At 44.8% G+C, this 12,656-nt stretch overlaps 1 protein-coding gene across 3 annotated transcripts in view; it reads right to left on the bottom strand.

Moving 5' to 3' along the window:
* The window catches only part of LOC142213029 (F-BAR domain only protein 1-like), a 92,828-nt gene extending 85,646 nt beyond the window's left edge, over nt 1-7,182 (bottom strand). For 2 of the 3 annotated variants that reach the window (XM_075281177.1, XM_075281192.1), the window contains exons 1-3: nt 7,077-7,182; nt 6,595-6,709; nt 4,575-4,640 (exon numbers count right to left, since the gene is read on the bottom strand). In XM_075281177.1, the coding sequence (XP_075137278.1) occupies nt 4,575-4,610 (36 nt within the window). In that variant the 5' untranslated portion in view covers nt 4,611-4,640; nt 6,595-6,709; nt 7,077-7,182. The remainder of the gene's footprint in view (nt 1-4,574; nt 4,641-6,594; nt 6,710-7,076) is intronic. The other variant, XM_075281185.1, reaches the window with a different exon arrangement.
* Nucleotides 7,183-12,656: the final 5,474 nt, after the last annotated feature.

The following is a 12,656-nucleotide window of genomic DNA, read 5'->3' on the forward strand; positions in this document are numbered from 1 at the left end:
TGCTTCTTGGCTCCCCCTATTTCTATTCTGTGAAATTCCTACACTCCTCATTGATGACTTTAACATCCCCATTGACACCCCTGTCTCCCCAGCTGCCTCAAAGGTTCTCTCAATAACCATTCATTTTGGTCTTTTATAACTTTCCTCTTCTACCACACACAGACGGCAACACGACTGATCTAGTGTTCCTCTGACTCCTTGCAGTTTCTAAAATTTACTAACCCTACTCTTCCCATCTCTGATCAGAACCTTCTGTCTCTCACAATTGGTACTTTTCTCTCCTTCACAGGACACATCTACCCAGGACAGTGAGAACTGTAGAGTGTCTCAGAGGTGCTGGTGGTTAGTAACATATAAGTTCCGATAGATGGATATCGCTATCCATCTATTAGAACTTACATGTTATTAACAACCAGCACCTTTCAGACACTCTACAGTCCTCATTGTCCCCATCTGGCCACCAGTCACTATAATGAAATCCTTAAAGGGATTCTACCATTAAAATCAAATGTTTTTCTCGTTGACATGTAGGAAAAGCTTTAAGAAAAGCTATTCTCCTACCTTTAGATGTCTTCTCCGTGCCGCAGTTCGGTATAAATCCCGGATTTCGTCGGTATGCAAATTAGTTCTCTCTCAGCACTAGTGGCGGGTGTCCCCAATGCTGTGAGAGAACTCTCCAGCGACGCCTCCATCTTCTTCAGGAACGGCCTTTTCATGCGTCTTCTTCCAGAGCGGGCAGTCAAATTTTTAGATTTCGGGCCTAGGGCAGAGCCGACTGTGCATACCCACAGGCTACAAGAAAATGGTCGCTTACTTACTGTGTAAGCGACCATTTTTCTTGTGGCCGCGGGCATGCGCAGTCAGCTCTGCCCTAGGCCTAGAAGTTTGACTGCTCGCTCCAGAAGAAGGCGCGTGAAGAGGCCGTTCCTGAAGAAGATGGAGAGTTCTCTTGCAGCATTGGGGATGCCCCCAGTGCTGTTTGAGCGCCGGGGCCTGCCCCTAGTGCTGCGAGAGAACTCATTTGCATACCGACGAAATTCGGGATTTATACTGAACGAAAGCACGGAGAAGACATCTAAAGGTAGGAGAAGAATAGCCTTAAGGCTATTCCTACGTGTCAACGAGAAAAAAATTAATTAATGGTACAATCCCTTTAAAAATACACTGGATGAGGCAGCTCCCCCTCCACTTGAAGGAGGCAGCAGCCCTGGCATACGCCACAGACGTGTTTTCTTCAGCAATGCTCTAAGTGTGCTGAACGTTTGTTGGGAAAAAGAAAGAAAAAAAAAATTGCACACAGCTGAAGACTTTCTCCATGACAAGTTTATGCTCAAAACCTAAAGCTCTACTCTTCACCTTGCCAAACAAGCCTATTTCACCATTTTCAGCTCTTCTCTCTCCTGTAACATTAAGAGAGAAACTTTTCACTCATTACTCACTCCCAAGGTGCAGGCACCATTCATAGACCTCTGTGCAAATGACTTGGCCACTTATTTTTGTGACAAAATTGATAAGATTCATCAAAACATAATTGCCCAATCCCCAGGCAGCATTGATCCCCTCACCCATCACACCTGTGTTCATCCTGTGTATGCTCATCTTTTGAACCAGTTACAGAAGTGGAAGTATCCCGGCATCTCTCTTCTTCTCACGCTATAACCTGCAGTAGTGACCATTTCCCCATCACACCTTTTCCAGTCTGTTGCCTGCTGTCTCTGCTTACCTTACTAAATATTATTTAACCCCTTGCTCTCTCCTGAAATCTTTCCCTTCTCTTTCAAGCATGTGGGCATAAATCTACTACTGAAGAAATCCTCTTTTGACCAGTCCTGTGCTGCTAGCCATCAACCTGTCTCTAACTTCCCCTTAAACTCCAAAATCTTGGAATGCTTGGTCTAATTCTCATTTAATCCACTATCTTTGTGCTCTCTCTATTCTGGATTCCTTATGATCTGGCTTCCGCACTCTGCACTCTATTGAAACAGCCCTCACAAAAGTCTCCAATGATCTCCTAACAGCTAAAATGTTTTGGTGACTAGTCTCTTATTCTTCTGGATATCAGCATCATTTGACACATTTGACATTTCTTCAGCAGCATTTGACACTGTTGACCACCAACCCCTCCTGCTCTGCCGGCCTGTCACTACACTCTCTCAATTCGTCTCTTATCTCTCAGGCTGAACTTTCAATGTATCATTTGCGGGCTCTGTCTCTTCCCCTCACCATTGGGGTTCCTCAGAGCTCAGTCCTAGGCCCCCTGCTCATCTCACTCTGCACAGCCTCTATTGGACAAACCATCACCAGATTTGGCTTCCCGTACCATCTTTATGCTGATGACACCCAATTATACACATCTTCCCGTGACATCACCCCTGCACTAATACAGAACACCAGTGACTGTGATATCAGGTCCTCTCTGTCTGAAACAGAAACTCTCCAAGACTTAACTACTGTTGTTTCAACCGTCTAACAGACCTAACCCTGATATCTCCATTCCAGTCTCTAGGAAGTATGCCCATTGCCTCGGAACTTTCCTCTACTCCCCCCGACCCCCCCCCCCCCCCCTATATCCTATCAAACGCGCAGATCATCTCCACCTCAAAAACATCTCCAGAATCCACCCTTTCCTTACCAGGGAAACATTAAAGACACTTATTGTTGCCCTGATTCACTCTCGCATTGACTACTGTAACTCCTTACTAATTGGTCTTCCCCTTACTAAAGTCTCCCCTCTACAATCTATTCTGAATGCATCGGTCAGGCTCATCCATCAGTCTAAGCGCTACAGTGATACCTCCGGTCTATGTAAGTCACTAGACTGGCTACCTATACAATATAAAACTTATCACTCATCCAAAAGAATCTCCATAATGCTGCACTTCCTCATCTCTTTTTATCGCCCAACCTGTGCTCTCTGGTCAGTCAATGAGCCAAGACTAACATCCTCTATTATCAGAACCTCCAACTCCCGTACCCAAAACTTCTCCCGAGTTGCACCACTTCTCCGGAATGCTCTACCCCAGATAATCAAATTAACTCCCAATTTCTACAGCTTCAAACACAAACTAAAAACACATCTTTTCAGAACGGCCTATCACAATTTCTAATGTAAACATTTCCGCAGTTAGAATCCCTAAAACAAACCCACCTCTGTTCACGTTCAAGGACAATGAAATCTCATACAGCTTTATTTATGTGTAATGAAAGTAACCTTGATCACAAAAACTGCTAGACCACTGTATAAGAAATGCTACCTCCTATACTGCCCCTTTTAACTCTTGTGTCACTCCCTCTACCTCAGATTGTAAGCTCTTGCGAGAAGGCCCTCTGTCCCATTGTGTGAACTGATTGCTACCCTGTAATGTCTCTTTGTCTGTACTTGAACCCTACAATTTGAAAAGTGCTGCAGAATATGCTGCCACTATATAAATAAAATGTATTATTTTTTTCTGTACTATAAACAATAGCCCAGATTTACTAATAGTGAGATAGTGTAAACTTACACAGGCAGTCTGAAAATACTTCTATATTTATGATGAAGCTGGATGATAAATATGCTGCATCTTTATACATTTTAATCTAGCTTTATGCTAGCTTTCAACTGACATATTCTCAGAAAAGTGCGAGTCATTTAAACCCACGTGTCTAGCCCAAACAAGATGACCAAGGTGCTCCACAACTATGCCAGGGTCTAGTCATATCCACAATAGTAAACCCGGGCAAATGTGTGTTAATTCCCTGAACGCTATCTTGTTACATAAGGATATTACATGCAAAACAGAGCGTGATAGGAAAAACTGATATTGATTATACTAGGTGAAAATCCTCAAAAAGCAGTGCATTTTCATTGGTGTTTTTGAATTTATCAATTCACTTAAGCCCTGTACCAAGCATAACACAGTGGAGCAGGCTTTAATGGAATGTTACTTTAATATATATTTTATATCATTTCATAGTTCTAGTAACATATACACACACATATGAGAGATTGAGTATTCACCTAGGCCTTTTAAAACAATTTCCCAATCCAAGCTACTTAAATGATAGGACTGTATTGAAAAACAGATTTCTACTGTAGACAAACTTTTCTATAGACACATTCCTGAGCTCCTGTACTATAACAACACAGTAAACTTGTTCTTACATCATATTATTGTGAGACTTCTGGTGTAAAGATGAATGAAAATTACCAAAGCAAGCTCTGGATAGACATCTGGCCAATAAGGAATGGTGGAAGATAATTTTGGAAGCCTACAGATGAACTTTACTACAGTCTGTAAATCATGATCAGTACATTTTACATAATCTTCCTGCAGAACATCTCAAAATAGAGACTGTAAAACAGTTTGCACGCTAACAGAAACCTAATCACAAGTCATATTATAATATATATATATATATATATACATACATACACACACACACACACATATTTTGGAAACCACCTTTCTAATAAGCAGAACAGGAAGTGCACAGAGACTGCAGCTTTAGAACGGAAAGGAGGATTAGCTGTGAAAAGGGTGTGAGGACTAGTGCGCTCACCTTCCTCCTATCTGAGGTACAGTATTACTCACCGTGTACAAGTGTCTTTGTAGCTCCCTCCTCAACATCCTCCACTGACTGGGATGAAGAAATTATCACTGCAAGAAGACACCAAAGGTTTAGATTTCACTCGCTGGCAGCTGCTAGAAGGAAATTAGTCAGTTTACTGTCTAGTAAGAAGTTTGGTGTCAAAAATAAATATATAAAAGTTGTCACACATTACATACTTATTACACAATTGTATCAATACAGATTAGATAATCCGGAAAAGCAGCAGGTTTTAACTAAATCTAAGAAATCGATGACTTTTCTAACAAACCACCAAGAAATCAATTGAATCATTTACAGTCTTGGCGGGGGTCTAAGTTTATGGACTGTCACCTTTCATCACATGACAATTCAGAAGATGCCGCAAACTGAACTGCCTCACCATTCACACAGTAGTGTACAGAGAAAGGACCCACATTACTCCCACTCCTCAATTGCAAACAAAGTAATATGACAAGTCATGTTAAAAATGATTTGCCCAGCATCATACCTAGTAAACATTATTGTGATATACTCTAAGGGCTAGTTCACATGGGCACAAAGGGGGCGGATTATGGTGCGGAATCCATGTCATAATCCGCCGCCTCCCAATGGTGGTCTATGGAGACAGCTAGCGATCATTTTTCTGTGAGCAGCATGTTGCCACTCACGAAAAAAAGAAGGGAGCTGCCCTTTCTTCAGGCGGATTCCGCGGCGTCCGCCTCGCGGCAGTACCCTCCGGACTAGGCCCATTCATTTTGGGCCTACTTCGGAGCGGGAAGCCACAACTGACAGTCGCAGCAAAAGTATTTTGGTCCCGATTTTGATGGGGCTTCCCGCATCAAAATCAGGACCAAAACACGCTATTCCGTCCCAGTGTGAACTAGGCCTAATAGTATGCTATGATATGTGTAGTGGTTTGGTGCATACACACATGTATATTGGAGACCTTTTGTCAATTGCGCCATTTCTTTGTGAGGCCATTTACTGTTATATCCATTTATAAGTATGGCACTATAGTTAAAATCTATGTAAATATCTAAAGAATATCATTAAATTCTGTGAGTAATTATATATAATATATATATATATATATATATATATATATATATATATATATATAATGATATTCTGTCATGCTGTGATCGTGATATCGCTGTATTATCTCCAATTTTGTGCCGGGTATTGGATGGGACCTCTATCATGAATTTGTCATTTTATTATTAGTTTTTAGTGCTTAATGTTTGTTAATAAAATATTTATATTTTTCAATTATGTTTTGTGTATGATTTCTTCAGTATATTCATATAGATTGGTTATGTAGATTTCTGGGATATACCCATTTTCTTTAGAATATATTTTTTCTGGTGGATCTTTGTAGGTTAATAATAGCATTCCAACTACTAGAATATAGGAGGAACTAGGGGGTACCTTGAGAGAACCCACACAAACACTATATCCACATAGGCTACACCTGAAAGATCGAAACCCCAAAGCTCAAAAACAAGTTATAGAGACTAAGCCCAATGTTTTGTTTACCCACGAGACATTGAAAATCATTATGGTTCACCAATCCTATGTTGTTCAGCAAGTCCCCAAAGATTTTCACACGACTCCCACTGTGCACATCTTTAGGGATACTAGGACATGACATTAATGATACGTACAGAGTCAGAAGGTGCTACAACATGTAACCAAATACTCTTCTAAACCTTACGCACCAGATGGATTCATGGATATTACATCTTGGCTCAAACATGCATTGGACATACTTGACTGCATTTCCGCTATCATGTCATTTGTGCTCTTAATAGCCATATCTAGCTGTAGCGGATATACCTGACCAAAGCGTACCGCGAGTTGGACCATGATCATAAAGAAAACAGGTGTCAATTCACTCTGCACAAAATGTGCATCATGTACAGAGAGTGCTAGGACTCGAGCACCATCTACAACACACCGAATGCTTGGGCTAGGTCTGGCTTTGGCTAGTAATAGGAACATATTAGATACATATAAACTCACCTGGAAAGATGGTAGTGGCAAACAACAAGGATGCGCAACCCTCAGTCTTCTGTGCTTGCCTGTGGTACGGCTTGTGAGGGGGAGGCTGGCATGAACGCTGCCTACACTGTGACTGCTGCGTGAGTAAGTCACATGGCTAAGTACATATCATTACAGAACATGCCAGTTACATCCAACTCCAATGAAAACTGATACAGCCCCAAGAAGCCATTACTGACTGCATTCATTAGAAATGAGCAATAGCAATGCAGAAGCCACAGCAGCTCCATACACAGACATTGTATTGACTAGCACACAGAGACATATATATACATACACACATTATCTATATGAAGATACAATCATTAATGCCACACTGAAAGCAGAATAGCCTTCTACATGCCTTCACCTGCTGCACTCCTACCAACCCCAATGCAAGACCCTCCCACTCCCGCTGCAATGTCATGCTATGTATTATAATATGTACCAAACTGCAGCCTCACCTGGCGACAAGTACAGGCCTTTCGACTCTGGCTGCCCCCTCAGGTGCCGCATCACCCCTCCCCTCTCCCAGGGCAACCACCCGAGCCGCGAGTCTAGCACGCCGCTCTCATTTGTCAGCAGTCTTTGCTAGACCCGCCCCCTTTGCGTCCGCCGCCAATTAAGCTAAAATCCCGTTACTTGCATTTAGCTGATAAACCAAACCACGCCTTGCTTAATGCTGATTGGTGAGTGAACGTGTCAGTTTTTCGGAAGGTCTGTGGGCGGGAGTAAGTGATGCTGGTGATTCTGATTGGCTGTGGCTGAAGTACTGCTGTACCACTTCTAGTATATTTGGCGCGCCGGGTGCGTAGGTAGTTTTCGCGTGGTAGTCAGCTCTTTGGTTATCCGATTCTAACATATTGTTCTTGGGCTCTGCCCTACGCTGTATCCGCTGACAGCTGGCACTCTGGCGCTTAAAGGGGTTGTCCAGGATAAAATATAACTTTACCACTAAGCTAAACCTTCTTCCCCCACCTAACTTCTAATTTACTCCCTTTAAAAAGAAATGTATATTTACCCATAGTCCTGGGGCAATCATGTGACCATCCCTGACACATTTCCTGGTGACGCTTTGCATACCTCCCAACCGTCCCGATTTCCGCGGGACATTCACGATTTTGGTGACGTGTCCCGCGGTCTTGGTTGGAGGGAGGTATGTCCCGATTTCAGGGCTGCCATCAGGAATTTTGGGGCCCCATACAGCCTGTGTCTGCCCCCCCCCCCCCACCACCATTTTAAAACTACCTTATTTTGCGTCATACCAATTCTGTATTACATTTCCCTTTATTTAGCAGCATTACAAGGCTTAATCAGATTCTATTTGCAGGTAAAATCTGCTATGTGTGAAAGCGCCTATAGAGAGCCAACACCATCTATAAGAGCCCTCCTAATAAATCCTCAGGGCTTTTTCACATTGCGTTTTTGGCCTCCCTTGCCGGGATACGTTGGTAACCAGTCAGAATCAGCTGTCAACTTATCCCTGCACGAAGAACTGGCCATTAAAAAAAAAGGGGGTCCTGCAGTTCTCCATGCAGGGATAAGTGGGGAGCTGATTGTGACTGGTTACCAACGTATCCCGGCAAGGGAGGCCAAAAACGCAATGTGAACACTCCTTTAAAGTGAAAGTCCCACCCCCAAACAGGCTGCTATGCTAGTAGCATAGCAGCCTACATCATTATTAATACAAAGCACACATACCTTTGGAGGTATTGTGTGCCTTGTAGTTCTCCAGCTAAAAACTTATATATTATATATTATTGCCCCAGTTCCCTCTCCGCAGTGCCGCACACCCGATGCCCCAACAATCCCCCCCCCCCTCTGTCCACCTTCTAACATCTTTCCATTGCCCCCTGTACCCATACCTCCCAACTTTTGAAGAACCAAAAGAGGGACAAAATGTGCAAATTTAGCCCCGCCCACTTATATGTTGACTCCGCCCATTCTCATTAATTTTTCGTGCACCCGTACACAGTATAATCCTCCTACAGTCAGCCGTAAATTATATGTCCCCCCTCTATCTCTCCCCCAGCTTCATATACACCCTTCATCTGCCCCAGTTTCATGTCCCCTCTCCATCTCTGCCCCCAGTTTCATGTCCCCTCCATGTCTGTCTCCAGATTCATGTCCCCTCCATCTCTGTCCCCAGATTCATGTCCCCCATTTCTGCCCACAGTTTCATGTCCCCCATCTCTACCCCCAGATTCATGCCCCCCATCTCTGCCCCAGTTTCATGTCCCCTCCATCTCTGCCCCCAGATTCATGTCCCCACATCTCTGCCCCCAGATTCATGTCCCTCCATCTCTGCCCCCAGATTCATGTCCCCTCCATCTCTGCCCCTAGATTCATGTCCCTCCATCTCTGCCCCCAGATTCATGTCCCTCCATCTCTGCCCCCAGATTCATGTCCCCCCATCTCTGCCCCCAGATTCATGTTCCCCATCTCTGCCCCCAGATTCATGTCCCCCCATCTCTGCCCCCAGATTCATGTCTCCACATCTCTCCCCCAGATTCATGTCCCTCCATCTCTGCCCCCAGATTCATGTCCCCACATCTCTGCCCCCAGTGTCATGCCGTCCTCTCCTTCATCTGCCCCCAGTTTCACGTTCCACCTCAGTACACATTACACTTACCTTCTCCACTTTCCCTCGCCGCTGTGCGCCCAACTGCGCGCCTCTCTCTCTCACTCGCGCACAGTTGTAGACACGATGTGACGTCATCACATCGGGTCTATACAGCCAGTAGGCGGCGTTCAGCGGCGAAGCAAGGAGCTTCAGCCACGTATGTGTTCAACTGTTCCTGTTCCTCCGGACGCAGATCTGAGTTGAAATCGGACATACAATGACTGCTGCGGGCGCCAGGGGGCCGGCACACAGTGGCGGGCCAAAACCGGGCCCCCCCATTTTTCAATTTGGCCGGGCCCCTGATGCCAGTAGCAGTAAAACTGGCCTATCGGCGTTCCTGCGCGATTTCAACGCAGATCTGCATTTCGGGGGACATTAAACTGGGGCAGAGATGGGGGGGCATGAATCTGGTGGTAGAAATGGGGGACATGAATCTGGGACAGAGATGGAGGGGACATGAAACTGGGGGCAGAGATGGAGCGGGGACATGAAACTGGGGCAGATGAAGGGTGTATATGAAACTGGAGGAGAGATAGAGGGGAGACATATAATTTACGGGTGACTGTAGGAGGATTATACTGTGTGAGGGCACATGGAAAATGAATGGGCGGAGTCAACATAAAAGTGGGTGGAGCTAAATTTGCTGCGTAGCGCGCCGCACATTTTGTCCCTCTTTCGTTTCTTCATATGTTGGGAGGTATGGGTTTGTTTCGACATTTCCGGAGACGAGAGGCCACCAGTACTCCTCTCTCTCCCCACCCCTCCCGCGGTCCCCCTCATACATCCTTAACTAGGAGTAGGCGCCTGCGCAATAGAAAGCCGCCAGAAGCAAAAAGAAGCATCGTTGTATTGCGCATGCGTGGTTTCTTATGGCCTTTCTATTGAACAGGCGCCAATTCCGGATCCCAGGTCCAGGCAGAAGAGAGGACAGCGGCACCTCAAAGTCATCTCCAGGACAACAAGGCAGATAACTATGGTGGGGATGGGGTTGGGGGACTGAATTTGGTAGATAGGGTTAGTAGTCCAAGGGCTAGCTAGGGAGACTTGAGGATGGGGGGGTTGTGAGGAAGGAAGTGAGAGGGTAGTTGTAGGCTAAGACAGCAGGAAGCTACCCATGTAAACAAATGCAGAAAACACCATGAGCTCCCAGAGAAAGCCAGAAATCACTCAAAACACTGCTAAAGGTATTCAGGTGCACGTATTAACCCATTGATATAACTAACAGTCCTTTTTTTAAAAAAAAAAAAAAAAAAATTTCCCTGAAAACCCCTGTACGAGTAAAAGGTCCTGGGGACCCATCTTGTAACTATGCAGAACATATGCAGGGCTACTTTTAATGGTGTTGATATTTTATTTTTGTTATTGCACACGACGTATCAGCAGTGTATTAAAGGGTGTCCCAACTCATGTTTTTATTATTTAATACTGCTGTTGAGGGTCCCTTAAAGAGGTTTTCCAGGCAAAAATTATTTTTTTAAAAAGGTCTGTTAGTGCTATGAATGGGTTAATAAGTACACCCATATACTTTTAGCAGTGTTGAGTGATTTCTGGTTTTCTCTAGGAGCTGCTGGCATCTTCTGCATTTGTTTATTTGGTGTAGCGTCCTGTGCGTCTATCCTGCAACTTCCATAATGCCACCCTCCCCGACACTCAATCTCTCCCGCCCACTACTATCCCTTACCAACACACTCACTCAGCGCACTCCCCAACCCCACCATACTTACCTGTCTTCCTGTCCTCTTCTTGACGTCTGCCTGGAGCAGAGGAGATGCTACCTGGAGCCGAGCTCAACATCACTTCCAGAAGTAACGCCACGGCTCAGCTACAGATCGGAAGCAAGAGAAGCTAGGTACGAGAGTGTTCTAGCTTCCCAGGCACTATTGCGCATGCGTGGGAAGCTGGCAAGCAGAAGAAGAAGAGGTGGCCTTCCCTGGATGATGTTGCAAGCCCAAATCCATAGAGACGAATTCCCCATTAACAAACTGTGCTTTAATTTATGTGCCAGATCACGCTAAAATGCCAGCAGCGGAACATGAAGAGGAATTTCCTCTTCATTTTCCACCATGTGAACTGACCCTAAGAAGGGGGATAGGAGTGTAGAGAAGGCTAGACAGGTACTTGTAGTGGGGGATTCAATTATTAGGGGAACAGAGAGAGCAATCTGTCACAAAGACCGGGATCGTCGCACGGTGTGTTGCCTTCCTGGCACTCGAGTTCGACAGATTGTGGATCAGGTTGACAGATTACTGGGTGGGCCTGGTGTGGATCCAGCTGTCACAGTACATGTTAGCACAAATGACATAGCTAGAAGTAGGTGGAAGGTCCTTTAAAAATGATTTCGGGGATCTAGGAAGCAAGCTGAAGGCATGGACCTCCAAGGTAGTATGTTAAGAAATACCTGTACCGCAAGCCACACAGGAAAGGCAGCGGGAGATTAGGGAAGTAAACAAGTGGCTCAAGAGCTGATGTAGGAAGTAGGGGTTTGGGTTCCTCGAGAACTGGGTCGACTTTGCTGTAGGCTACAGGTTCTTTGGTAGGGATGGGCGGCATCTCATGGGGAGGGTGCAGCTGTGCTGGGGGAGAAGATGGCTGGTTGGTTTCACTAGGGATTAGGGGGGAGGGTGATAGATGTAGAGGCCAAGATAGTGTAGAAATGGAAAGAGAGCTAAATACTGTAATGGGGGTTAGAACAGTCAGTAGGCAGTGGAAGAGTAGGGAAGACAAGAAGTGTTTACTCAAGAAAATCCAATGGCCAGCAACATGATTAGTGGTAATATTAACTCTCAATTAAATGTCTCCTGCTTAACCCAGGAAGAAGTGCGGCGCCGCCTGCAAAACACTAAAATAGAGAAATCACCAGGTCCAGATGGAATACACCCCCGAGTTCTGAGGGAATTAAGCATGGTCATAGATAGACGCTTGTATCTAATATTTAAGGATTCAGTAATGACTGGGTCTGTTACACAGGATTGGCGCATAGCAAATGTGGTGTCAAAAAGGTGTCTAAAACTGATCCTGGAAACTATAGGCAGTAAGTTTGACTTCCGTGGCGGGTAAGATATTTGAGGGCTTTCTAAGAGATGCTATCCTGGAGTATCTCAATGTAAATAATCTTATAACACCCAATCAGCATGAGTTTATGAGGAATCGGTCCTGTCAGATTTGATGTTGTTATAAGTATGTTCTGTCCTGATTACTTATGTTGCTTTGTCTGCCTAGCAACAGTGAGGTAGTAATGGAGGAGGAGCTGAGCTTAGGGGGAGGGGTTGTTAGACAGGGAGCCATGATGGAGCATGAAAATAAAGAGTGATGATCTATAAAAGTAACTATCGCATGGTGGGCTTATTCCAGAAGACCTGCATCCTCACTAGAACACTACATCAGACTATTCTGATCAGCTTCTATGAAGTTCTAGACTGGA

Source organism: Leptodactylus fuscus, chromosome 1, assembly GCF_031893055.1.
Source record: "Leptodactylus fuscus isolate aLepFus1 chromosome 1, aLepFus1.hap2, whole genome shotgun sequence".
NCBI lineage: Eukaryota > Metazoa > Chordata > Amphibia > Anura > Leptodactylidae > Leptodactylus > Leptodactylus fuscus.